Below are 27,684 nucleotides of genomic sequence, written 5' to 3' on the forward strand. Positions count from 1 at the left end.
TTCTCTCCTTTACTGATTTCAGGGGCATTAGGTTTCATGCCAGGTTGTGCAGCTTTTAAATTTGTTGGAACTTAACAAGGCAAAGAAGGTGGAATTGTGTAATAGTGTACAATGCAGTGACAGACTGTAGTTACTTGTGTGAGCATATAAGACAGAGATGTTTAATCACTATGATGTACACTTGACGCCAATGTAACGTCGTGTCAATAAAAAAATGATTACAAGGTGGAATTGAAACGCTTAGAGAATTGGCTTTTTGACTTAAAAGGTTAGCCAAGAAATAAATTGAATTCAACTCCAGCTGCAGACAGTTCTTCCAAGTATTAAGTTCATAATATACATATTTTTTAAATTCCCTAGTTCAACCTTCTCCTTGAAATTTCAGTTTCTTTGATCTAGGACAGCACTTGGAGCTTTTTCCTCTATTTTGTTGAACGGGAGAGATTACTGGGATTCCATTTCAATCAAAGGAAGTTATTTTCAGTTAATGCTTCAGAAAAGTTTTGTTTTGTTTTTTTGATTTGGGCTCCATGAAAATTCCGAATGCGTGGCAACTAGGCGGCTTTAAGTTAATCACACAACCGAACTTTGTGGCTACCGGCAGTCCATGGATCGTCTCCCAAGCAATTCTATTTCGAATGAAGAATCACGTTAGAACACCAAGCTCGCCTGCCTGCCCACGATGACAGTTGCGAGAGAAACACTCCTCATTTCCGTGCAGTAAAGGGCAACAAGCGGCAGCTTTTCGGTTAGAGGAGCTGCAGCTGCCCCTAGATTTAGACGGGGGAGGGCGCACTTGCCCAACAGCAGAGACTCAAGAACTGGAACGTGACAAAAGCTTACAAAACGCGCCGAGTTTAAGAGCTCACCTAGGGAAACTCCCGACTCCCACGACCCCTAACCTCCCACTCAGCGGGCAGTTTGAAGCCCGCCCCCCGGAAGTGAAACCGAAGGAAACGCCACGTCGAAAGCGTGGGTAAACGCAAGCGCGCCGACGTCAGTCCGCGTCCTTCCGGCGATGGGTGGCCGGGAATCGGGAGGGGAGGCGGAGCGGAGGCGGGGCTTGGGGCTGGTAGAGGCTCTGGTGGGTAGGTGGGTTCAGACCGAGGGTACTACGGGTCGGCGTTGGGCTCAGTTGGCTCGAAACAAAGGACTATCCGGTAGGGACTCGGTGCGGTGCCTTCTGACCGGTAGCTGAGCGGCCGATCGAGGCTCCTTGGCCAGCCAGTGCCGTCGCCGCGCGGTCTCAGTAGGCTTCTCCTCGGTTCCCTACAGCCAACGCCGTGGTGGGGGGCCCGGCGCAGCGGCACCTGCTGCTGAGGGACCCCGCGGCCCGCCCAGGTGCTCATGATGGGGCTGATCTTCGCTAAACTGTGGAGCCTCTTCTGTAACCAAGGTGAGAAGGATGGAGCTGCGCAACGGCTTGACTGCTAGGAGGAGAGTCTGGCCGCCTTAGGGGACAGCCGGAGGCTGGGCTGTCGGTGGACAGAGGCGCAGAGAAGTGCTTTTCTCGAGGGGGCGGGTAGAAAGTCGGTATTTTAGGCTGGGAGAAGGTGCAGGAGGGACAGGGTTTGTGGGAGAAGTGAGGAGTGAAAAGAGGAGGCATTTGAGATCCCAGAGTCCAAACTAAGAATTTTTGGATTTTAGCAAAGCAAAGAGAAAAGCACCTAGTGATACCTGGAGGCATTTTGCAGGCCTGTTCTATCTCTAGTTAAGCATCCGTGTCTTGCCCCATGAGTGTGCGCCCAGAACCCATCAACTTTTTTTTTTTTAATTATTACTGGTGCTACTTTGTTTACCGCCCAATTCTTTAAGCCAGTGTGCCTTCACGTTCTGATTTCGCCTGCTCCATCAGACTCGGGAATGAGTTATCTCGTGAGATACACGGGTTTCCGGAAATCTGCATCCCAAACCCTTTTTTCCTTTCTTAGGTATTAGAGAACTAAATGCTTTGGTTCTGTATAGGAGGTTGCGTGTCCCTAATTAGTCTGGGACAGGTTATGAGACATATGGAAGTTGGAAGTCCAAAGGGCCAAGAAGTTGTAAAACCTGTTCTGAGTCAGAAAGAATGAGATGTGATGTCTTCTGAAGAGAGAAAACACCCAGACCAAAAAAAAAAAAAAAAAAAAAAAAATTGGGAGGGTGGTGGTGCTGATAATAGGTAAAGTCTTAGCCATTCTTTGAACAGAATGCTTTTCTTAGCAATTGGAACTACTTTTTAAATTCAGTTTCGTTTTCTGTTTAATACCCAGACATAATAAAAACCGGTGTTTTATAATGATACCAACTGTTACTGCTCACGTGGGTTTTTTTTTCCTGGATTTGAGAAGTGAAGAGAATGAAATGGCTTTAGTTCACTTGTTCCATAGCTGAGAACACTAGTCTTTTCCAAGATCGTAAGTAAATGTATACACACACACACACACACACACACACACACGCAATTACGTGTATGTTTGCAGTTACCACAGATACCACATTTCAGGTAATTTCAGAGTGCTCGGAATTTAATTCTTTAACGATATCATCTGTACATTTAACATGTGATTTTTTTTTCAGCAGTTTATATTTTCCAGTCCTTGTTACTTGAGTTCACTACTATATGTAAAGCAGCATTTTAAGACATGCTAAAGACTATAAAGGTCAACACAGTTATCGCCTGCCTATCTTTTCGCATAGTTTAAGAAACAAAACAGTACCAAAGTCTTTGTTTCTCCTTGTATAACCCATCCTATTCCTCTTCTCCACTGTTTTATTATTGTTGTTTAATTAATCATTTACTTATCGGACCTTCCTTAATCAGACTAGTGGGGAATGGAGGGTGTAGGGGAAAGATTTAGGAGATGAGGAAAAGCATTCATAGGCTGCTTCAAGTCACAGAATTTGTCAGGCCTCCGCAATCCCCATTTACTACTTAGAATTTTTCTCTTCCTTTAACTTTCCTGTTGAAAATTTAGAGCTAGTGGTCCTCCTGTCATTTTATACTCACTCACTCATGCAACTGACATTTAGTCATGGGCCATAAGCCAGTCTTCAGTTAGGCATAGCAGATAGGAAGACGAAAAACAGAAACAGTAACACAGTTAACTTGTTCCCAAAGTGCTCAAAGATCAGTCAGTGAGACCTATGGGGGAAAATGCAGTGCGGTAAATGGTTTAACAATGTATAAAAGTGTGGTGATGATTGCCAAGAAGTCAGTGATTAATTTTTCTCAAGTGGTTCCTGGAAGACTACGGGAAAAGGTATACTTGTACTTTAATGTAAGTAGGAGTTTATAGGGCATGCTAAGTAGACTGAGTAGAAGGGGCATATTATTCTAGGCTGAAGGACTAATAATATGCAAATGGGAGAGGAATCAAATACTTTGGTACATTGAAGGAAGCTGAAAATAGTTTAGTTTGGCAGTATCTTAGTTTGCCTGTGGGGAGTTAGAGATGAGGCTGGAGAGGTAGCCCCTGGAGTCAGATCACAGAGGGCCTTGTGTGTGGACCAACTGAGACATTAAACTATACGTACAGAGCAAGCCATGGGAGCCGTTGAAGTGTTTGCTCGTTTTATGTTATTTTTTAAGCAGGGGAATAATGTGAACAGACTGCTGCTTTAGTCCTGTATTTTTTACTTTCTGTATCAACAACACTGACAGTCTCAGCATTTTCCATTTTCACCACTGTCCTACAACTAATCCAGAGATACTCAAATGACTCAATCTTGGTTGCGTGTTAGAATAAATAAGCCCAAGGCTGTACCTTCGACCAGTTAGATCAGAATGCGGCAGAGTATCCTGGGCATGAATGCCTAGGTGATTCATATTTGCAGCCAGGGTTGAGAACTACATATCTTACTTTAAGGACTCCTTTCCCCTGTCTTTTTTTTTTTTTTTTTTTTTCCAGTATTTGCCTCCCATCTTTTTTTCCTGTAGCATTTTACAACACAAAGCATCTTCTCTTGAAGTTGATATCTTTCTGGGAATAAGTACGCTAAAGCATGTTTGACTAAATGAAACTATGACAAAGTACACAGGTTCGGCAGTTTGTGCTAGAATACATTACTGGGATGCAGTTATCAATGAAGGAAGTAATTTCAAATCGGATTATCTTACAGACTTGTGTGTATATCTGTTTCGGTACACACTTCCATATTTTTGAATAGTATGCCTATGTGGAAACTTGAAGCATTATCATTTGTCCTTTGAGATGTAATGGACATAGATTGTATTAGTTTCAGGTGTACTAAGCATTTGTCTTACGGTAGAAGAGCTCTTAAGGCCCTTTTCCCTTATCATCCCAATACAGTGTTTTGGTTTGATATGCACTGTCTTTTCATTTTTAGTGATTGCAAAATTTAGTCGCTCCTGAGCCACGGTGTAGGTTTCCCTTTTTTCTATAACTTTTTCCCCCTAGAGTAAATAATTACAACATCCCATTGCTTTAGTTTACTTTGTATGTTTGACTAAGTCCTTTCGTTCCATCCCAAAACTCCCCACACAAGTTTCCCCATAATACACTCAGTCACATGATTTAGCCTTCCTCGCAGCTCCCTCAGTATTCCCTCCTGCTCCAAACTGCTCTTGCTTCCCTCTGCCTGCTACACAGCTGTGCTGGATTCGTCTTTACAGTCATTCCAGGAATTTCCTTTGCTTTTCTGTTTTATTAGGACTTATGTCTTTCTTGCTTTCCTCTTATTTATGAAGCACATCCTACAGAAATGTCCTGCGAAGGTGTCCAAAGCAGTCACTTTTTTTTTTTTTTGCGATTCCAAATGCATGAAAATGTAGTAAGTCTGTCCTGAAAATGTATTTGTCCTCATTTTTGATTTATAATTGGGCTGAATATAAAATTCTGAGTCGGAAAACCTTTCTTTCAGAAGGTATTTGAAGGTATTGTCATTGTCCTCTAGCTTCTAGTGTTGTTGAGGAGACCAGTGTCGTTCCTCCTCTGATCTGTTTTCTCTTTCTCTTTCTAGTGGACTCTTGGACTTTTCCGATCTTCCCTGGCATTTTTATTTTTTATTCTATTTTTTTAAGTCTATTTACTTACTTTGAGAGCGAGAGAGGGGGAGAGAGAATCCCAAGCAGGCTCCATGCTGTGAGCATGGAGGCGGATGCAGGGCTCAAATCCATGAACTGTTAGATTATGACCTGAGCCTAAATCAAGAGTCCAATGTGCGCTTAACCGACTGAGCCCCCCCAGGAGGCCCGTTCCTGGTATTTTTAAATTTGAAATGCACATGCCTTGTTATATGTCTTTTTTGGTTCACTGTGCTAGGCCCTCTGGACCTTTCCAACATAAAGTTGGACGTTTTCAGGTCTAAGAATTTTTTTTTTTTAATTTCTCTTAGGATTTCTTCCTCTACTCTTTTGGAAATATTACCGATCATATCGTGCTACTTGATTATCAAGTATTCTTTTCCATTTTACTGTCTTTTCTTTTTTTTTTTTCTCCCAGTTCTGTTTTCTGGGATATTTCCTTTGTCTTCCAGTCTTCCTATTGAGTATTCTGGTTCCGCTATCATATTTTTAATTTATAAAAACCTTTTATTTGCTAAATGTTAACTCTAATCGCTTTTATGGCATTGTTTCATAATACTGTGTCTTCCAAGTTTCTCTGAAGTTTTCTTCTCCCTAATTTTCTGTTTCTGCTTCTGTTTGCATTAGCTTTTCCCACTGGAGGCTTTTCCCTTAGATCTGTTATCATTTCATCACGTACATAGACCACAGTTTGTTTATTCATTTGCATCATGACTAGTTGTAATACGTGAATAGTCTAATGACTTTTTGTAGACATGTTTTCATTTCTTTTAGGTAAATGTATAGAAGTACAATTTTATTTGTTTTAAGTATATGTATAAGTTTATTCAAAAAATTTTTAATGTGCTTTTAGTTTTGAGAGAGACAGAGACACAGAGCATGAGTGGAGGAGGGGCAGAGAGGGAGGGAGACACAGAATCCGAAACAGGCTTCAGGCTCCAAGCTGTCAGCGCGGGCCTCGAAGAACTCACAAACCGCGAGATCATGACCTGAGCCGAAGTCAGACTGACCCACCCAGACGCCCCTAAAGTTTATTTATTTTGAGAGAGAGAGAGAAAGCATGAGCCGGGAAGGGGCAGAGAGAGAGAATCCCAAGCAAGCTCAGCAGTTATCAGCACCAAGCCCTATGTGGGGCTCAAACCCATGAACCCTGAGATCATGACCTGAGCCGAAATCCAGAGTTGGATGCTTAACTGACTGAGCCATCCAGGCACCCCCCTAGAAGTGCAATTTTTAAGTCATAGAGTAGATATGTGATTAGTTTTATAAGAAACTATTAGATTGTTTTCCAGAGTGTTAAACCATTTTTATACTCTCACCAGCAGGGTTTGAGACTTCTTTTAACGTCCTCACCAACATTTGATGTCACCAGTCTTTTTAATTTTAGTTATCTTGTTAGATGAATAGTGATATCTCATTTTGGTTTTAATTTGCATTTCTCTGATGACTTTTGGGTATTAATGTGCTTTTATCATGTGCTGACTGAACATTTGGATTTCTTTTGCAGAACGTTCAAATCCTTTCCCATTAAATTTTTTTTCTTTAAAAAAACTATATATAATTATTTATATCATCTGGAATTGAGACCTTTGTTAGATATATTTTCTGAATATTTTATCCCAGTCTTTGGCTTACTTATTCATTTTCTTAATGGGGAGTTTTTGCTAAGTGGAAATTTTTAATTTTGGTGAAACCTGATTTTTTTTCAACATTTTTTTTTTTTTTTAATTGTTGTTGCTCTCTGTGTACTGTTCCTTTCACCTACAAGCTTTGGCTTTTATGCTTAGGGCTGTGAGCCATCTCAAGTTATTTTGCAGTTATGACGCAAGTATGGGGGTTGGAATTCATTATTTTATTTTATTTTTTTTACACGGATATCTGCTTGTTCTAGCATAATTTACTTGAAGACTTTCCTTTCCCAATGGATTGCTTTAGAGCCTTTGTCAAAAGACTGGGAGTCTTCTCTCTGGACATCCCTCTTCCATTGATCTGTATGCCCATCCCAAAGCCATACTACACCATCTTGATTATTGTCCTACTTCTCTGTAAATTTTGAAGTCTGATAGTGTCAGTCCTCCGACATGTTTGTTAATCTTTTCAAAGATTTTAATTTTCACTGTTGTTTTCTGGTTTTTATGTTACTAATTCCTGCTTCTTACTTCCTTTCATCTACTTACTTTGTGTTTACTTTAATTCCCCCACCCTTATGAAGACGGTGTGTGTCATTGTTCTTGTCCCTTTTTCCATTCACATGTAACAATTTTTTAAAGTTTATTTGCGTACTTTGAGAGAGAGAGGGAAAGCGCAAATGGGAAGGGGGCAGAGAGAGGGGCAGAGAGATTCTCCAGCAAGCTCCATGGGTCAGTGCAGAGCCCAACTAGGGTGGCGAACTCATGAACTGTGAGATCATGACCTGAGCCAAGATCAAGAGTCAGATGTTTAGCCCACTGAGCCACCCAGGCTCCCCATATATATAACGTTTTAAAGCCATAAGAACTTCCTAAGAAGTGTGTTAGCTTCATTCCACAAATTTTAATATGCTGTATGTCATTCAGGTTGAAAGGTTTTAATTATTTTGTTTGTGATTTCTTCTTTGACTTATGGATTATTTATAAGTGTTTAGTTTTCAAATATTTATTTTTCTAAATAGCTCATTATTGGTTCCTAACTTAATTCCATTGTTGTCAGAAATATCCTCTGTAAGATTTCCATCTTTTGTCAGTCTTATTGAGGCTTTTTTATAGTCTATCCAAATGATCTCTTTGGTGCATGCACCATTTGTGCCTGAAAGAAATATGTAATCTGGAATTGTGTGCAATACTCTATAAATGTTTATTCGGTTATGGTGGTTGTTAGCATTGTTCCGATATTCTGTATCTTAATGTGCATTTCTGCCAGAGAGCATAGGGTGTGATCTTGTGATTTTTTAATGTAGTGTGAAACTCTGTCTCTTTTAATTGGAATGTTTGGGCAAATTTATCAATATGGTATGATTTATGGTACAGTCAGATATTAAGGTGCACTATTTTATTATTTCTCCTTTGTCCCATCTACATTTGTTATGATTTGTTGTTTCTCTATTCCTCCTTTCCCACTTTGCATTAATGGTTTGGTTTTTTATTTTTAGAATTCCATTTTATTTACTGGCTTTTTCAGTGATCCTTTTTGCATTCTTTTTATGGTTCTTCTAGGGATTGATTACAACATGCATTGTTACCTTTTCTCAATCTACTTAGTAATGTAACACTTGTAAGGTGTAAGAAATGGTATGGTTATACTCTCTCTTCCCCTAGTCCTATATAACCATACGGGTTAGATGCTATATGTATGGTATCTACATTAGTTATAAATTATACAGTACAGTGTTTTAATTTTTGCTATAAACAGTCACATATTCCTCAATATTTTAAGAAAGGGTAAAATTTCCTCTTATATTTACTTACATTGCTATTTTTGATGTTTTGAATTTTTGTCTGGTATAATTTCCCTCCAAATTCAAGAATTTCAGCATTTTTGTTGTGTAGCTGTGCAGGTGATGAATTCTTAGTTTTCTTTTATCTGAAAGTGTCTCTATTTTGCCTTCATTCTTGAAGTATATTGTTACCGAATATAGCATCTTAGGTCAATATTTTTTTTCTCCCTTTAGTGCTTCAAAGTTGTCATTCCATTGTCTTCAGGCCTCCATTTTTTTTCCTGTGACAGCCAACATTCATATATTAACTTCCCTTATGTAGCCTGTCATCTTCTCTTGCCACCTTCAGGATTCTTCCTTTATCTTTGGTTTTTAGCAGATTGACCATGACATACGTAGCTTTGCTTTTCTTTGTATTTACCCTGTTTGCATTTTGCTGAGCTTCTTGAGTTTGTAAATGTTTGAATATTTTTATACTTACCCAGTTCACTTGTATTTCTCAAATACGGTTGTTTCTACTAAGTTATAGAGTCCATTTAGTGAGGATCAGCATTTAAAAAAGAAATGAACAGGGGCATCTAGTGGGCTGAGTCAGTTAGAGCATCAAGCCCCACATTGGGCATGGAGCCTACTTAAAAAACGAAAAAATAAGTAAATAAAGGAATGATATTCTACAATAGAAACTATCACAGTGTATCTCAGTAAAGGTACCATTTTGTGAAACTTTTGTTTCAGTTGTGTGCATCCTGGGTCATCAGGCAAAATGTATTTAACTGTGGTCATGGTCCCACAAGTTCGAAAACCGTGCATTGTCTCTGCCCCTTAACATTTGCCTTCCTGGGCGCCTGGGTGCCTCAGTCGGTTAAACATCTGACTTTAGCTCAGGTCCTGATCTCACCACTGGGTTTGTGAATTCGAGCCCTGCATCGGGCTCTCTGCTGCCAGCGTGAAGCCCGGTTGGGATTCTCTGTCCTCCTCTCTCTCTGCCCCTCCCCCACTCACTCACTGTCTCTTAAAAATAAAATAAAACCATTAAAAAAAATTTGCCTTCCAGAGTTTAACCTTCCCCTGGGCAACATTTGAATTCTCTAGAAAACTGTAGAAGTTAAAATCAACTTCAGTATTTCCTTGTCGAAGCCTTTCTTCTATTGCCTTCGTGTAGCAAGTTGGAATCTTTGGGCTTAGGCCCTTCACTGTGGTCTGTGATGGTAGAGTGTTCTACCTATTAGACTCTTTGATGTCGTTCCTTTTTATCGGTATTTAATCCCCTTATCTACCAGAAGAGTGTTTTTCTTCTATCCAGTAAGCTGTTCTTATTTATTATTCCATAAGACTCAATTTTGACATAAAGATGGGGAGGCATCACACTGGGAGACCATTAGCCAAACTTCCCAGCATGTTATTTAGCCTAAGGCTCAGTTTTCTCATCAGTAAAATGAATACCACCACTTTCTTATGGAATGATGGTGAGGATTAACTTCCACAATGCCCAGAAAACAGTCGTACCGACACTCTGTAATATTCCTTTTTACTGTTGACATTTATTTCCCCGGCTGAGAGTTGGATTCTAGATCTCACTTATGCTTGGGAATATTACCGTAGGATTCTTCGGTATCTGTTGCTTTGTACTAATGATGGTGTATTGTAAGTGCTTATTTACATATCTGCCTTTAAGATTTTTGAGGGTGGAGAGCTTGCCTTGTTAGGCTTAAATGTTACAGTCACGCATAAAATGAACTCAAGAAATGTTGAATTGTTGGCTCATCAGATTTATGTAGCTGCTCTTGACGAAATTTAGGCATCCAGGAATATGGATACTGTGGGGGAGTGGGAGAGACTGAAGAATTTGGAAGGGGAATTAATGCTTTATAGCAAAAAGAGTGGGGCAGCAAATGCTGACTCTTACCAGTGTTTACTAGAACACATTACTTAAACTCATAGGACCTTAATTTCTTTTTTTTTTCTTTAATGTTTACTTATTTCTGAGACAGAGCATGAGCGGGGAAGGGGCAGAGTGAGAGAGGGAGACACAGAATCCGAAGCAGGCCCCAGGCTCTGAGTTGTCAGCACAGAGTCCAACGCGGGGCTCCAACTCAAGGCTCCAACTCACAGACTGTGAGATCATGACCTGAGGCAAAGTCTGTCGCTCAAGTGACTGAGCCACCTAGGCGCCCCTATAGGACCTTAATTTCTTATCTAGAACATCAGCAAGATGGCCCAGGTCAATAGTTAACATGTTTTTGGAGACCTTGGTTCCTCAGAAATGCCTTATAGGTGGCACATTTGTAGGTGAAGAGGTGGGAGAGAAGGAATAAATCTCAAATTCTGCAGTCTGTTCCAAGCTATAGTGTTTTATGATTCTATAACCAGTATAATATAAGACAGAGTTAGTTTATATGACGTTTCCTTTTTTTTTTTTTTTTTTCCTTCCCAAGAGCAGACTTCCTTGGGTGTTCATCATTGCTGTGCAGGCCTTCAGGCCTCCGTTGGTGACATCGTATCTTCTGACTTGTTAATACCTACCCCTTGCAACCATTCAAACTCATTTTCTGTATATGCGATACCCGAAATTTGCTGAATCACCAAATTTGGCACGGAGCATTTTTACTTGTTTAGTTGCGAAGTTGTTTACATACTCTGTGTTCGTATAAGGCTCTTGTTAAGTGACAGTGTTGGTGCAGGTATATATCTAGAAGGTAGCGATCCCTATTTCATGATATCTTTTGCACTTTCTTGTATTTTAAAAATACAAGTCGATCATTTTATCACACGAATTTCTTTGATATTTCCTCCACTTATTTATTTGAAGTTTCTTTTTCCATGATTTTTCTTTTTAGCCATCCTTTACCTGTGTTTGTCTACAAGCAAGCACTCTTAATAATTTTGTTTTGAAACCTCATTCTGTGTAGGCTTTATGTCTTTATGCCCTGCTTACAAAATAGTATGCGCCAGCTTTTAAGGAGATCCAAATACCATAGCCAAGAGTGCAGAGAAACTTTTGTGCAAACACTTGATGAAAATTAAACAAAAGCTGTGCAATTGGACCTTCATTTAGTGTAAATAAACACGCTTTGTGTTGACTCTGGACAGGCATGGATTCCTAAGTAGAACTGGAAATGCTCTCCTCTCAGCCCTCTATTCTGGGAAGAGGTGCAGCCTGGTGTCCTGGAAGAGATTTCTAGTAAAATGTGGTGTCAGGGTAACTGTCTCATGGTGTGCAGGCACATTTCAACATTTGGATTCATTGTAGCTCTGATACTTAGGGTGATGTTTTAACCCAGACTTATTTGGCTGTCCAAGAAAGTGTGTAAGTTGCACCCACTCTGTCCCCAACATACACATTTCTGGCCCCAAACAGGGGCAGCTCCTTCTCTGTGATAATATACTGATTTTTTTTTTTTTTTTTTTTTTTTTTTAAATTTTTTTTTTTTCAACGTTTATTTATTTTTAGGACAGAGAGAGACAGAGCATGAACGGGGGAGGGGCAGAGAGAGAGGGAGACACAGAATCGGAAACAGGCTCCAGGCTCCGAGCCATCAGCCCAGAGCCCGACGCGGGGCTCGAACTCACGGACCGCGAGATCGTGACCTGGCTGAAGTCGGACGCTTAACCGACTGCGCCACCCAGGCGCCCCAATAATATACTGATTTTAATAACACTACTGAAAAACAATAAAGAGGGTAAACTTCTGTAATTACATTTGCAAAAATCATTCTAAATAAAGAAGTAATATTATCTATGTTCATAGTTTTCCCTGTTTGAGGTTAAATGAGAATTGATTATGTCTCTGTCTGTCTAAACTAAATACTTCATTTTCATGGAGAGTAGTTGGGCTTAAAAGAATATACAGTTTACATATCCACGTTGAGGATCAGTTGAAATTATAAAAGCATACAGTTGTATGGTTTTCTCCTCACAACTTGAGACATTTCAATTCTGGTGAATCAGAAATCCCCACTCCTGGCTCCGCAAGTAAAAGTGATGTTAAGTGTCTGACGTTCATCTGATTGGCAGCAACTCAAAATCTGACTGTTAGGATAGATTCTTTCCCCACTTCACCGGGACTGAACTGGACTAGAGTGATACATTTTGAAAGTTTTTTTTTTTTTTTAATCTATTAGGTAAACAACAAAAATTGTTGGGTGACATAGTACAAACTTACAAGCATCTTTTTTTAGTATTTGCTTTAGTTAACTGTGATAGGTGAAGGAAATTATTTTACCATGACTGCAGGAAATCACTAATAGTTACATAATTTAGCTGATATTTTTGTTTCTGTACATAAAACAAGGTCTGTATGTTGGCTGTTGATTACGTGCAGCTGAAAAGCAGTACAGAACAAGTACCTTAAGCCATGTTTTTTTAACATCAAGTGGTATCAGATGATTTATACTTTATTAATCTAGACACCACTTGTGGACATTTAGAGCAGCATATGAATTTCCTTTCCTGCTGACAGTAAAGGTAGGTGCCGTCCGTGTTCTTCTTGAATAGGTAAAAGCTTGACTAACTAGCATTTGTGAACTCAGGCCCTTGGTCATTGGCATACTCAAGTAGCAGCAAAGTACAATGGAGGCCTTTGAAGATGGGAGGAAGAATTACAGTTATGCCGCAGAGTACAAACAGCTTTTATTTTGTACTTGGCTTTTTAGTAAGTGCCCGTTGAACTTGATTTCCCTCTTACTGTACAGATGATGTTCAAGAGGTGCTTTTTCAAAGAAAAGATTTAAAATACACTCTGTTGGGGCTCCTGGGTGGCTCAGTGGGTTAAGTGTCTGACTTAGGCTCACGTCATATCTTGGCGGTTCGTGGGTTTGAGCCCTGCATCAGGCTCTCTGCAGTCAGCGTACTGCCCCCAACAAGCCTCTGTCTCCCTCTCTCTGTGCCCCTCCCCTGCTTTCACTCAGTTTCTCAAAAATAAACATTAAAAAAGTACAATACAATACATTCTTGGGGTGCCTGGGGGGCTCAGTCAGTTAAGTGTCCAACTTTGGCTCAGGTTTGTGGGTTTGAGCCCTTCATCAGGCTCTGAGCTGACAGCTGGGAGCCTGGAGCCTGCTTCAGATTCTGTCTGTCTCTCTCTCTGCCCTTCTCCCGCTCGTGCTGTCTCTCTCTCTCTCTCTCTCTCTCTCTCTCTCTCTCTCAAAAATAAACATTAAAAAAATTAACAAAAATAAAATATAATACACTTATTTCATGCTTTTATTGTTTATTTTTGTTATTTCATACTTTAAAAAAATATTTAGCTTTTTCCCATTGATGATGTTTTGTTAGCACATAGACTCAGGTTGCACCAGAAGGTAGGCCTCAGTTTAACTGAAGGATTGATGTAATACCTTTATTATAAGACTGAGGTGAAATTGTTTTGTCTTAATTGCTAGAATTCCCTATTACTGAGGGGAAAAGGAATCTGAAAAAGTCCTGAAGTTAATCACTCAGTTGAAACTGTAATAAAACTCATGTTCTCTTCGCCTTCAGAGTTCATCACCTCTGACTTAGTTCAAATTGGGACCAGTCTTTCAGAATGATGCATTATGAGGGCAGGGCGCCTGGTGGCTCAGTCATTAAGCATGGGACTCTTGATTTCACCTCAGGTCATGATCTCACAATTCGTGCTTGGGATTCTCTCTCTCCCTCTCTCTCTGCCCCTCTGCTCGCTGTCTCTCTCCCTCTTTCTCTTATTTAAATAAACTTAAAAAAATGATGCATTATTTATGACTTTTGCTGTAGCAGGCCTTCAATACTCTGATCATTATCATACAAAATGTGAAGCGAGGGCAGGGCTGTTTGAAAATGGCCCTGGGTGTTGGTTCACCTTAGTGGCCTCAACAGTGAACCACGTGGTACTACCTTCTGTTTTCCTTTCCCAGCAGAAGTGTCCACGCCCGAGTTTAGCTTACTTCCAGACTAGTGGCTTCCTTCCCACTCCCGCAGGGACCCTTTGGTCTCCAGATGCTGGGCAGGTGGTTTCCAGCTGTCCCCAAAATTTAGAATGCTTGTTCCTCCACTGAAAGAGGGTTCTCATTCTTGGACTGTAAAGGGAGAAAAATAAAGATTGGCTCCTTTAGAAATTAGGGGATATGAACCAAAGAGAGTCAAATAAGGAGAATTATAGTGAGTTATAATAAGCGAACAAGTTCTGTTCTTTTTTGCGTTTTACAAAGCAGTTTCTGCCATAGTGAAAAAAGCCCTTCGAGAGAACCGTGTCCTTAGTCCTATGGTATTACAGGCAGTACAGACAGTGTTCAGGTCGTTAAAGATGCATAAAGATACATAGTTTGTCACCTAAGAACTTGTCTGTGAACAATGGCCTCTCTTTTTGACTGATGCAGTATAAACACTCTCAAGTAGGAATACGAGCTGATGTCTGATGAGATGTATAATCCGAGTTTTGGTATTATCACAGGTTAACAAGGGGAGCAGGGTTCTGATAGGAAATATGTCAAATCGTTGGCTAGAAATAAATCGATTGTGTTGTGTTTCTTACGAAGGTTCCCTGGTAGCTTTTTAAGCCTTCTGCCCTGGGGAAGAGAGGTATCTTTAATATGTTCTGTAAAATCTAGAAAAGATGACTCGGAAGTGTCTTCTCTGCGTTCAAAAGAGGTTTCAGAGTATGTACCACTTAACAGAATGATTAGATGGGCCTTAAAATCTATCAGTGAAACAAATGTCTGTTTTGTGCATGGTGCCAGAGGGAGAAGACCCAAGAGGTTTTTGTTGCATGAGGAGCAGAAACAGTATCTACTCAGAAGAGTTGTAAAATCCAGATTGAAAAAGCCTTGAGAACTAAGCAATTGCTTATTTATCTTTAAATTAATGGAAGGAGGGGCACCTGGGTGGCTCAGTCATTTAAGGGGCTGAGTGTCCAGCCCTTGATTTCCGCTCGGGTCGTGATCTCATGGTCTATGGGTTCAAGTCCCACGCCCAGCGCCACACTCACAGTGTGGAGCCTGCTTGGGATTCTCTCTCTGCCCCTCTCCTCTTGCGTGTGCACGTGCACGCTCTGTCTCTTTCTCTCAAAATAAATAAACTTTGGAAAAGAAATAAGATGACGGAAAGAATGAGAAACTGATGGAGAGAATACGTGTGTCCTGTTGGTGACAGGGAAACCTTTTCAGTTTTGTGTTTTAAATTGGATTTCTTCGTGAAAGGAAGAAACCGCATGTAGGTGGGAAAACTTCCAGGTGTAAAAACAACTTGCTAAAAAGCTGATTTGATTAGCAGAGGTGACAAGCAGGTGTGTAAAACAATTTTTTTAAATTTTTTTTTCAACGTTTATTTATTTTTGGGACAGAGAGAGACAGAGCATGAACGGGGGAGGGGCAGAGAGAGAGGGAGACACAGAATCGGAAGCAGGCTCCAGGCTCTGAGCCATCAGCCCAGAGCCTGACGCGGGGCTCGAACTCACGGACCGCGAGATCGTGACCTGGCTGAAGTCGGACGCTTAACCGACTGCGCCACCCAGGCGCCCCTAAAACAATTTTTTTAAACTTAGGTTGTACGTCGTAGTGCCTTGTCAGGATCAGAATTTGTGTTATTCCCCCCACACCGCTTCCCTCGAACTTCCCTCTAAACCCGGATCTCACATTCGTTTATAAGACAGCCAGGTGGAGAACATCATACTAGATGGCCTCCCTTAACGTAGGTAACCTTGACATCGTGAAGCTCTGTTTACTCTGTGTTTTAACAATCCAGTAATAAGAATCCGGTGAATGATCCTCATTAGAAAGCTAACTAATAGGGGCGCCTGGGTGGCGCAGCCGGTTAAGCGTCCGACTTCAGCCAGGTCACGATCTCGCGGTCCGTGAGTTCGAGCCCCGCGTCAGGCTCTGGGCTGATGGCTCAGACCCTGGAGCCTGTTTCCGATTCTGTGTCTCCCTCTCTCTCTGCCCCTCCCCCGTTCATGCTCTGTCTCTCTCTGTCCGAAAAATAAATAAACGTTGAAAAAAAAAAAAAATTTAGAAAGCTAACTAATAATCATTGTTGCAAGCATGTAATTGTAGTGTTAAATGTTTCTGGTTTGTTTTCTTTTTGTAGAACACAAAGTAATTATAGTGGGACTGGATAATGCAGGGAAAACCACCATTCTTTACCAATTGTAAGTATAGTTATTTATTTAAACAGTCTTCATTATTTAAGTTACCAGAACCAATTTTGTGTAATTAATAAGATACCATTGTAATATCCCGCAAAAACCTAAACGTATGGTTTTGTATTTTACCGAGCACAAAATTTGTTTCAAAAGTGAATAAAAGGGCTGTATGTTTGGTACAGCCTTCACAAACCCTCGTCTTTTTCTGGCCTTGAAAGAAAGACTTAATATTAAACTAAAATAAATAAAGCATCCATCATAGTGCTGCAGTGAGGTGATAAAGTGCATTTCACTTCATTCTTCCCAGACTGCGGTTCACACAAGGAGACCAGTATCTCTAGGAAGCTCATTGCTACTCTCTTGACTAATAGCTCTGAATTGTTTCAACTTAGGCAGACTTGTCAAATCAAAAGAAATGAAGATCACCCCTGAAAGTCCTGCTTTTGTCACTCGCAGCCAGGAAGGGCTGGAGGCTTCCAGAGAAATACATTAATACTTGAAGGAAGTTTTAACAGCCTGTCAGTCCACTTGTCAGATCAGAGTAGCTCCCATCATTCTTTCAGGATTAATGAAATGATCCATGTTAAACAGTGGAAACGGATCTATGTCCCAAGCCTTTTAACAAGTAGTTGTAAGATACGTTGCTCGATTGTGTGGCTCTTGTCTCTTTCCACCTCATCCTAAGTCTGTCACCTGACAGTTGTCTGGAAACACTTCACTTAAGCAGTGCCTAATGTGTTTTTCAGCCCCTTTGCTAAAAAGCTGCTAACTTGTGGCTTGTTGTTTTACAGTTGAATGACTACTTGTTTTACTTTAAAACATTCATCCGTTATCAATTATGTATTTTAATGCGACTCTGCCTTTAAACATCAAATGTAAACATTTCAGAAATCTGTCAGTTATTGAAATAATTTTCCACATAGCTTCAAAAACATGTAAGACCCAAGAGACAGTTGGAGACTTCTTTCAACACAGTAGCAGCGTATTATAGGCAAATACGTATTTGTTGAATGAATGAATTAATGTGTCTTAATGCATAATTATGATAAATGTGGTATGAGCCTTAGTATTCTAAATATATTTACAGTTAATTTTAATTAAAATTTTCATTTGCCTGTGGCCTTATCTTTTTAAGGCCGTGGTTTAGGTTAATAGGCCTGAACTAATTTTTATGGCCGACCCAAGTCTCAATTTTCTCACGTGGACAGGCTTCAGAATTATACACAGCCTGCTATTCAGTGGTTGCTACTTTGCGAGCATTGATGTCACAGTCACCTAGAAACTTGCTCTTTCGGGAAAGGGCCCTGGTTCTGCTCCGATAACAAGGGCATGGTGGTTTGGAATTTTGGCCACAGGAATACAAACTCACACCACAGTGTTTCCATCTCTCCAGATCAAGCCTTTAGTTTATTCCATTAAAAGAAAAAAAAAAAAAAGTCTTCCTTCAAGGCTTGTTCTTTGTCTAGGTGTTTGCATTAAATGTCCTCCCACGTTCTAGTTTTGATGCTGTCGTTGATGGGATAAAACTTCCCTCCGGTTCTCAAGATTTACAAAAGATTTGTTATGGTGTCTTTCAACAGCTTAATGAATGAAGTGGTTCACACATCTCCAACCATAGGAAGCAATGTTGAAGAAATAGTTGTGAAGAACACGCATTTTCTTATGTGGGATATTGGTGGTCAAGAATCACTGAGGTCGTCCTGGAACACGTATTACTCAAACACAGAGGTATACTGAGCCAATTTCTGAATGTTAATAACAGGGACCACAGAGTCAACCCAGAAAATAGATAGGCAGTCCCCAGAGGCATGTTGGCAGTTGCTTTCCAATAAGATCCTTTTCGGTAAGGAATTTGAGGTTTTCACATACCAGAGGAAAGGCAAGTAGAAAGACTAATGCCCACTGTTGGTTGCACGCCCGCTGCAGGGCGGGCTGTATCCGGATAGTTCGTCCTCCCAGTGCTCCTGTCAGGTCTCTGCTGTTGGAGAAAGTGGAGACCGGGATCAGTTAGATAACCTGTCCCAAGATCTCACAGCTGAGAGAGGCTCTGGTTAGGGAGGAATAAAATATTTTAAGCGTAATTGAATACAAGATTTTCAAATAACACGAATTGAGCATTCAAAATTTTGGTGAGATTATAGTTTAGTTAAAAAAACAAATGGTTTTGCAGCACCCGCCCCCAACTTCTCTGTCACTTATTTCGCTACTTCACTGCTTCCGAGCCAACCCAGGAAACAGTCTGGACTAGCTTCTATTTCTGTGTTTATTTCTTGTTAAGCAGATTTTTTTTAAACCATGCAGTGCTATCGAGACAGATTTATCTTTGAGTATACTGATGTACAATCGCGTCCGTAATTTCTCTTTACAGACAGGGACGTCTGACCAATTATTTTTTCCTAAAATGAAGCCTATTAAAAATTGAGTGGCTTTTTTGGAGGGTGTGTGCAGAGGAGGTGGGGAGAGGCAAGGAATTTTTGGTGAATAAGTTTCCTTTTTAAATAAATATGTATTCCTCTAGATTTATACTGCGATAGCACATGTATCTATGCATATATATTCCAGTGCAGTTTGTGATTGGTCCAACCAAAATGGCACATCCTAGGTCTTTAACGGTTGTAGTAGCACTTAACTTTTCTTATTTGAAGCGGGGGGGATAGGTCGGTAAGCAAATACGGTTCAAGGTTAGCTTAATGTATACTTCTATAGTAAAATATTCTGAAACTAAAAATGTTAGAGAGAAACAACCTTTTACCATATGGCTACAGTTGCCCCTTGAATAATGCCAGTGTTAGGGACACTGACCCATGGTGTGGCCAAAAATCCACATATACCTGGACTCCCCAGAAACTTTACTAATAACCTACTGTTGAGCAGAAGCCTTACAGATAACAAAAAGAGTGGATTAACACACCCTTTGTATGTTGTATGTATTATATGCTGTATTCTTACAATAAAGTAAGCTAGAGAAAAGAATGTTATTAAAAAATCAGAAGCAGAAAATACATGTACAGTCCTGTACAGTTAAAGAATCACATCTAAGGGGATCTGCTCAGCTCAAACCCATGTTGTTCAAGGGTCACCTGTATTTAAGCAGCATAGCTCTTGGCGCCCTGTCAAAGCTCACAGTTAACTGCAGTTGTGTGGGAGAGGAGCCGTTACTTTTGATGAAGAGGTTAGGGTTGATTCTAGCTGATCCGTGTATGTTGATAACCTTACAAGAGGGTAGTTTTTGAAGTTGCAGAAACTCTAGAAGACTCCGCATGGATCCAGAAAGACATATGTTATTAATGACACCGTTTGCATGAAATGTTTTTTATAATAAGCTATTTTTCTTATTTAATTCTTTTCTTCCAAATTTTTATGTGAGGTCTAGTTAGTTAACAGAGTGTAATATTGGTTTCAGGAGAATTTTAATAAACCATTTCTATAAGAATTTCACAATTACTACAAGAACCTATGGCCTTTATCACAGCACACCAGCACGGCACCTAGCATTTGCAATCTTAGATTCTATGTCATGGGCCTGCCCATGTGACGTTTCCCCCATGGCATTCTTCACCGTTGTCGTCATCTTAACTTCTTCTCCGTAAGGAGTCCTCCAAAAGCCCGGTGTCTCCATTGTAATACAAGGAGTTCAGCTGCCGATGAATTCCTGCCACCTGGCTCTCATTAAGTTCCCTGTGTTCTGTCCATGCAAACTTGCCATGTTTCTTACCTTTATTCCTTCCATTTTCTTCCTTGCCCTTCACGGTTTCTAGGCAGATTTCTCCACTTGTCTCTTTGCCTAATGTTAAGGTCATCTGAACAATCTGGTTTCACCCTCCTCCTCTCCATGTATTCTGAGCCAGTCTATTAAAACCTTTAGCATCGCTTAATCTCACTTTTTAACTTTCTTCTTCTAAGATTCGATTAGGGGCCCTTTCACACTGTATCTTATTTTTCTTACCAAAGATGCTTTTATTTCTAATGTGTAAGACCCCACGTTTTTCATATACACCTTTACCAACAGTTTTCTCCAGCTCTCTTTGCTTGCTGCTCTTTAATTTCACCTACACCCACTCTAGCGTGTTAACCCCTAAGCGGGTATGTTTCCGTTTAGCACATTTTTTTCTGGGGCTCTTACTGTTGGCATTGCTGTGTAAAAATGTCTTGTTCATTAGTCTGTGTGTGTGTGTGTGTTTCTCTTTTTCTTTCAGACTAACTTGTGTGTCCCTAGTAGGCAGAAAACTGTCTCAAACATAAATAACTACTGATTGCTTAAGTCAGCGGTATAGAGTTTTAGTGGAAGTTATTTAAGTTACTGTGACTTTCTTTTTAAAAATTATTTTTTATTACCTGCATCTTAAAATAAATCCTAGTGTTACAGCGTATTGTGTATTCAAATATCACCTTTTTAAAATAAACTCGGGCGTAGTTTTTCTTTGTTGAAATGATGAGTTCTTTTCTGAACATGTGGATTTTACAGTACAATACAAACTCTTCATGAAAAAGACCATTTTAAAGTAACGATGACGTCATGAAAATATTCCGTCACTGGAGAGTAGTTTTGCAGAAAACTTCAACATTCCATTCAATTTTCTTTCTTTTTAATTGTCTTCTAGTTCATCATTCTCGTGGTTGATAGCATTGACAGGGAACGACTAGCGATTACAAAAGAAGAGTTATACAGAATGTTGGCTCACGAGGTAAATTTTGAAAGCAAACGTAAACAGTGGAGTAAGGTATCTGTGTGCTGGTTTTGCTTTTTTACAAAGATGATATGCTTTGCCGTGGGTTATTTCATCATTAGCAAAATGTTGTATTTTGATGGACGTCTTGAAGTCAAAAAGTTTCATTATGTTTTCAGATTTGAAAACAACTCAGCACATTAATTTGTAGCCTATTATTGTTATTGATAAGATTTTTCAAGGTTAAAACTATTCATTCATGTCTTAAAGAGTCCAATAAATTGAAGCAAGAAAGATGGAAAACTTGAGTGTTTTTTTCCAAGAGTTTATAGTCACTGAAAATTCCTTAGTGAATAATCTGAGACCACTTGATTCTAACAATTTAAGATAGACGAAAAAACTTAGGTAATAAAACACATCCATCCACCTACCATCCAATATAAGATACTAAATATCTTATGAGACCCCCCCCCCCGAATCTCATTTCCTTCCTTTCTCTCAAAGAGTCCTAAAAGAATTATATGATCCTAAAAGGAGTGAGAATCAATCCCATGTATATTTTTATATTTTCCCTACATTTTTATTTGTCAGTTGTATAAAATACTATATTTCATTGTTCATAAAATCTTTTTTAAAAATGTTTAGTTTTGAGAGAGAAGGAATGCACATGGGCACAGGAGAGGCAGAGAGAGAGGGAGACAGAGAATCTCAAGAAAGCTCAGCACAGAGACAGACACGGGGCTTGGACCCACGAACTGCCAGATCCTGACCTGACACTCAGGCAACTGAGCCACCCAAGCGCCTCATCATTGTTCATAAAATCTTATTTATATATAAATACAAGATACACACATGTAACTCCGTTTTGGGGGTTTTGCGCACAACATTGTGATTATCCACATCAGCACATACAGCATTGGTTTCGTTCCTTTCAACAGCTATGTAGTATTATTTTGTATGAATGTATCACAGTTGATCTGTCCTTCTATTAATGAACATTAGATTATTTCTGATATTTTGATCATATTAACAGTTCTGCAGTGAGCATAAATGAATGTGGTTACCTTATACCAGTAGTCATAAGCACTGCCCAGCCCTTCACCTTCTGCGCCCTTCTTTAAATTTGGAGAAATTCTTGGGGCGCCTGGGGGGCTCAGTCAGTTAAGTGTCCAACTCTTGGTTTCGTCTCAGGTCGTCATCTCATGGTTTGTGAGTTTGAGCCCCATATGGGGCTCTGTGCTGATAACATGGGGCCTACTTGGGATTCTTTCTCTCTGCCCCTCCTGTGTGTGCGTGCATGTGTGCTCGCTTGCTTGTTCTCTCTCTCTCTCTCTCTCTCTCTCAAAACAAACAAACTTTAAAAATAAATTTGGAGAGATTCTGTACTGTTTGGCAACATATTACCGTATTTGCCTATTAGAATATTGCTTATATAGTTTTTTTTGTTGCTGTTTTTTACATTTATTTATTTTTGAGAGATACAGACAGAGCACTAGTCGGGGAGGGTTAGAGAGAGAGGGAGACACAGAATCTGAAGCAGGCTCCAGGCTCTAAGCTATCATCAGCACAGAGCCTGACACGGGGCTTGAACTCACAAATCGTGAGGTCATGACCTGAGCCGAAGTCAACCGCTTAACTGACTGGGCCCCCCACGCACCCCTGCTCGTATAGTTTTAAATCGATGTTTAAGATGCATGTTTATTTTACTTTTAGTCTGACCCCTTTGGCCCAACAATATAAAAATAACTTTTGATGATCTAGCTTATGTTAATTAGCCTATCTTTGTTAGAGCGAATCATTAAATCACTATTGAGAAAATTTATTTTTATCTCGATACAATTTCCATTTATTCGTTTGTTTATTTAATTGAGGCTTTATTTTTTAAGTAAGTTCTACTTTTGGTGTGGGGCTTGAACTCATGGCCCTGAGATCAAGAGTCGCATGCTTTACTCACTCAGCCAGCCAGGTGCCCCTCAGTAAAATTTTTAAGTTAAATATTACTGCCTAATCAATCATTTTAAAGTAGAGGGATTTCATCATAACTGTCCAGTTGGACGTATTTGACCTTCCTGCTTCATTAGTTTAATTTGAATTGTGCTATTTCATGTTTTAGAAATATTTCATATTGATTGCAGGATTTACGGAAAGCCGCAGTCCTGATCTTTGCAAATAAACAGGATATGAAAGGGTGTATGACAGCAGCTGAAATCTCTAAATACCTCACCCTTAGTTCAATTAAGGATCATCCATGGCACATTCAGTCCTGCTGTGCTTTAACAGGAGAAGGGTAAGTGCTAAACAATGTGGGGGGAGGTATGACTTCTGTCAAATTTCTGTTTTTTAAGGCAGTTGTTTCTTCTTTGATGCTGTTTTGGGTTTTTGTTTTTGTTTTTTGGGTTTGTTGTTGTTGTTCTTCAAGATAGTTTTTGTATTTCAATTTTATAAGGTAAAAATAATTTTAGTCGGTTACTGTTGTTAAATTACACTTTAGCAAAGTTACCGACACATGTTTTGTAACTTTTAATATAAACAGTATTTTAGCATAAAATGTCAATGACAAACTTTTGAATTAAGTTTTCACAATCCAGATTTTTAGTGGATATTCATTTCTTGTATCATTTACTAACTGGGTGGCGGAGGTGGGGGACTGTAGTGTTGCCTGAATTAAAGAGGAAGCTTCAAAGAAATTTCACATTTCAGTAAAGGCATAATTAAACCTGAACTTTCAGCTTTCCACAAGAGTACATGTCCTTTATTATTCGGAGTCCTTTGGTGGGACATACTTCAAGAGACTAAGCATTTAAGACAAATGCTTATGATGGTGTATTCTTCTCTCCTCAAAACTTGAGTTTGGATAGAGTAGGCCAAAGAGAACCCAGTGTGCCACCCATGAATTATCCCATTCATGTCCAGGAATTTATTTATCCTCCAATCAACCTGACCTTCTTAGTTATGCTCATATTAGAAATCGCTTGTAATATAATAGCTGTGTAATATAATAGACTTTTTTGACCTATACTTTTAAGACTGAGCTGTAAGCATTCCATTCTTTAGAATTTAGGAGGGTAGGGCAGCGCTCCTGTTGCCTTTCTGTAGTGGTTTCAGTTTTAATCTCACAGGGGGGTGAGGAGTATTTGCAATCTTGATGGCAAAACTGCCAGAGCTGTTACCTTCAAGATGAGACTGAAGCAATTTCCCAGTTACTCAGCTGATTAACATCATTTTTTCTAAGTGAATCTTCACTTGAAGATTCCGCTTCGTACGGTGTTACCTCCATCTTGTCACTTACCTGCATAAATAATTATCGTAGTACCAACAGTCGGGAAGACTTAAAAATAATAAGTGTGCTTTCAGTTAGAAAGTTGAAATATTTTCATTTTGAAAATACTTCTCTCCTTTGTTTCAGGTTATGCCAAGGTCTAGAGTGGATGACCTCCCGGATTGGTGTGAGATAACTTTTTGCCTGAAAAGAGACTGCTCTATTTATTCTGTGACATGAACATTTTCCTAGTACCTTGGCTGCTAAGGCAGCAGCATGTTTAATTTATAACAACACAAACCTCTATGAGCAACACTTGAATCAAGTGCAGCTGAACTGGAACATAAAAGATTTTTTCTTAACTTTTTTTTAATGCACTAATCTTCAGTTGGATGAACATAATGTATAACGGTGTTTTCGGCAACATAATTCTTCTGACTGCTGATTCTGATTATTCAATAACTGCCTTGTAAGAAATGTTTGTCATATGTTTAATGTTTTCTGAAGTATTGTAATAACTTTAATGACCAATTTCTTTCATTTCTTGACCACCTCCTTTCCCTACCAGACAATTCCTGGTTTCACAAAGTAGTAGTGGAAATCATCAGGCACTGCTTGCAAAATTAACCAGCACTGAATATTTGCTCCCTCTTTAAACCACTTCTCTTTTGGACAGAACTTATTATAGAGAAAGGAATCAGCCTCGAAGATATATCTGTAAGGAAAATTAACCATCATGAGAACTGCCTTCACAGAAGTTAATTTCACCCAATTATTACAAGTCATGGAATAATTTTAAGCTCCTATTAGCCTGGAAATTAAGTAGGCTATTTATCTAAAAGAATTAAATTTACTTTTCTGCCTCCAACACGAGATTAGTTTTTGGCTAAAATCTAATCAAGGAAAAATACTTGAAAGCCCAACTTTGATGGTTAATATTTTAGAGGGATCTGATATTTCAAAAATGTCACGCATTATTCAACACGTACATTAATTATCGGAAGTTACTAAAGCATACCAGCACTGATATCAAAACAAGACACTTGGAATATATATCTCACTATCAGTGATAAACAAGTGTATTATCAGCAGAAACTTCAGCTATTCCATCTGCAAGGGAGAGTGCATCTGCTTGGGGCAGTAGCCAAAGCAGTAGTATAAACATTTCCTTTCTTAAAATTTGAAATTGCGTGTGGATTTTGAACAGTGTTTCTACCACCAGCATTGTATTAATTAGAAAGCCATACGGCTTTCCCTAAGTCCATCTGAGGTTATAGTGTGATAGGCTTGAAATACTTGCCACCTCTCTTGTTAGTTACCCCTCTGTGTTCTAAACCTTTGGTGAATTACAGGAAACTGCTGAATCTAATCCTAGCTTTCAGAGCGTGCCATGAGACCCAATGTCAACACTAACATAAGTTAAAAAGTAGGAAGGAAAAGAGTCCTAATCTATCAAAAGTTCATTGCATATCATTAAAAAGCTTTCCAAGGCAGTGGTCTAATATGAACAGTAATCTAGGGCATACTTAAGAGGGAGGACAAGTATTCTAATTTTGATCCCCTATTTCAAGTGTGGGATTTTGCGATAATGAAAGGGATAAAATGCATCCCTAGAGAATAATACTTCATTTTTGCAGTATTTTTTTTCATGTGGGTCAAAAATAGGATTCAGTGTTGATACGAATATCTAAATACCTATTCAAAAATGGTATTTTAATTTTAATATTTTTTATTGTAAATTGGTTTTAATTTTGCTCTTTTTTCAGGTATACTTGATCTCTTATATTTAGTCTAATTTAGTTGAATGTGGTAACATTTTCTATTTAGTGGTAGCACACCCTAGAACTGAAAAATGGCCAGAGGAAAGCTTTCTGGACTTTGGGACTAGTGGTTTATTAACCTTGTTTTGAACCTTTTTCTTAGTGACTCTATCCTGGGTAGAGGATAAATGTTGATTTTAATAAAATCCATAATCCTAGAACATGAGAGGAAAGCAAACATAAATCAATACGGATGCTTTGCGGTATATGTGTGGGGGCAGGAGGAAGTACAAAGATACAATTTACCTGAAGCACACTTTGCCAGAATATCTATCTTGGTTCTAGAGTTTAGCCATAAATTCTGAGGATAATTCTCTTAACTCCATCCTGAGAAAACACATTTAATAGTCCTGTATCCATTCTTCTTGTGAAATTTATCTTCTTATCTCTAATAGGATTGGCTGGCTCAATTTTCTTCTGTCAAATTACACGGTTTTGGTGGTTTGGTTTTGTTTTGTTTGTATTACCACATCAGCATTATATTGAAAGTGTTTTTAATAGTTGATTGTATTTTGTCAAACATCTAGTATAGATTCAAGTTTGCTATTTAATTTTTTAAAACACAGTTTATTTTCTTTTCTAAATTTTTTAAAAAAGCATTTTGTTAGTGTTGGATCAGAAATGGTTATGTTAGCTGTGTTGAAAATGAAATCAACATCCCACTAGTTTCTGTGGCAATGACTGGGAAAAGTTCAAATAGGAAATTCATGGAAGACTTTTTAAAAGTGTTTTATAGGTTCTCGTTAGATATTTCCTGTTACAGTAATAGGAAAACCGATTATCCTTTACTCCAAGAGAATGTTTTGACCCAAGAACTTATCTAATGCTAAAGCATTGATTCTGACATTCTTTGTAAATCAACTGTAAGATACTGTCTGATGAAAAATGTAAATTTGTGATTCGTGCCTTTATTCACACTTTGAGATGAGTTCTCAGTTTTGTACTCTACCTGTTCTTTAGAATGCAGATTAGCAGCTAATTAATTTGACAATGACATAAACTCGAGATTCACTCTCCCTGCCACCCCTTCAGTTGCCTAGCAAAGTTTCTAGTAAGTAGTGGAAAGCAAAGGACCCACCCACATTACTTCCAGGAGAATATTCTATATTCTGTTTTTATTTTGAGGATAAAGAAACAGAAGTTTAACAGATCTTTTCAGTATTTTATTAGAACTAAAATGTAACTGCTACCCAAATACGGATTTCTCTTCATTTTGAACATGTCACGTTCTTATTTAAACACATGGCTTTCATTGCAGCCCATTTGGGAACTCTTAGAATTAACCGGCCCTTTTATATGGGAATATACTACATAATATGTATTGTTAGTGTAATTTAATTCTTTCAGATCTGAAATGACATATTAGCTATTGGAAAACTAATGATTAAATACATAATTTCTGCTTTTA

At 39.1% G+C, this 27,684-nt stretch overlaps 1 protein-coding gene across 2 annotated transcripts; it reads left to right on the plus strand.

Annotated features, from left to right (window-relative positions):
• The first annotated feature begins 1,073 nt into the window (after nucleotides 1-1,073).
• ARL5B (ADP ribosylation factor like GTPase 5B) lies at nucleotides 1,074-27,684 on the plus strand. 2 transcript variants are annotated; one of them, XM_047065444.1, is made up of 6 exons: nucleotides 1,074-1,396; nucleotides 16,476-16,536; nucleotides 18,111-18,258; nucleotides 21,132-21,215; nucleotides 23,333-23,484; nucleotides 24,604-27,684. In XM_047065444.1, exons 1-6 carry the CDS (start codon nucleotides 1,348-1,350, stop codon nucleotides 24,650-24,652), a joined length of 543 nt encoding a protein of 180 aa, XP_046921400.1. In that variant the 5' UTR covers nucleotides 1,074-1,347; the 3' UTR covers nucleotides 24,653-27,684. The 2 variants fall into 2 exon arrangements, with proteins under 2 accessions (XP_046921400.1, XP_046921401.1); XM_047065445.1 differs by lacking the exon at nucleotides 21,132-21,215.

The sequence above is a fragment of the Lynx rufus genome, unplaced genomic scaffold (genome assembly GCF_022079265.1).
Source record: "Lynx rufus isolate CCGP_SWC_20201006 ecotype Redwood Valley unplaced genomic scaffold, mLynRuf1.p SCAF_7, whole genome shotgun sequence".
Taxonomy (NCBI): domain Eukaryota; kingdom Metazoa; phylum Chordata; class Mammalia; order Carnivora; family Felidae; genus Lynx; species Lynx rufus.

Excerpts from the sequence above, each read along its gene's own strand:
- ARL5B (XM_047065444.1), top strand. The coding sequence starts at position 1,348 with ATGATGGGGCTGATCTTCGCTAAACTGTGGAGCCTCTTCTGTAACCAA. Across the intron at positions 21,216-23,332 it reads ACAGAATGTTGGCTCACGAG|GATTTACGGAAAGCCGCAGT; the intron begins GTAAATTTTGAA and ends TATTGATTGCAG. Across the intron at positions 23,485-24,603 it reads TGTGCTTTAACAGGAGAAGG|GTTATGCCAAGGTCTAGAGT; the intron begins GTAAGTGCTAAA and ends CCTTTGTTTCAG.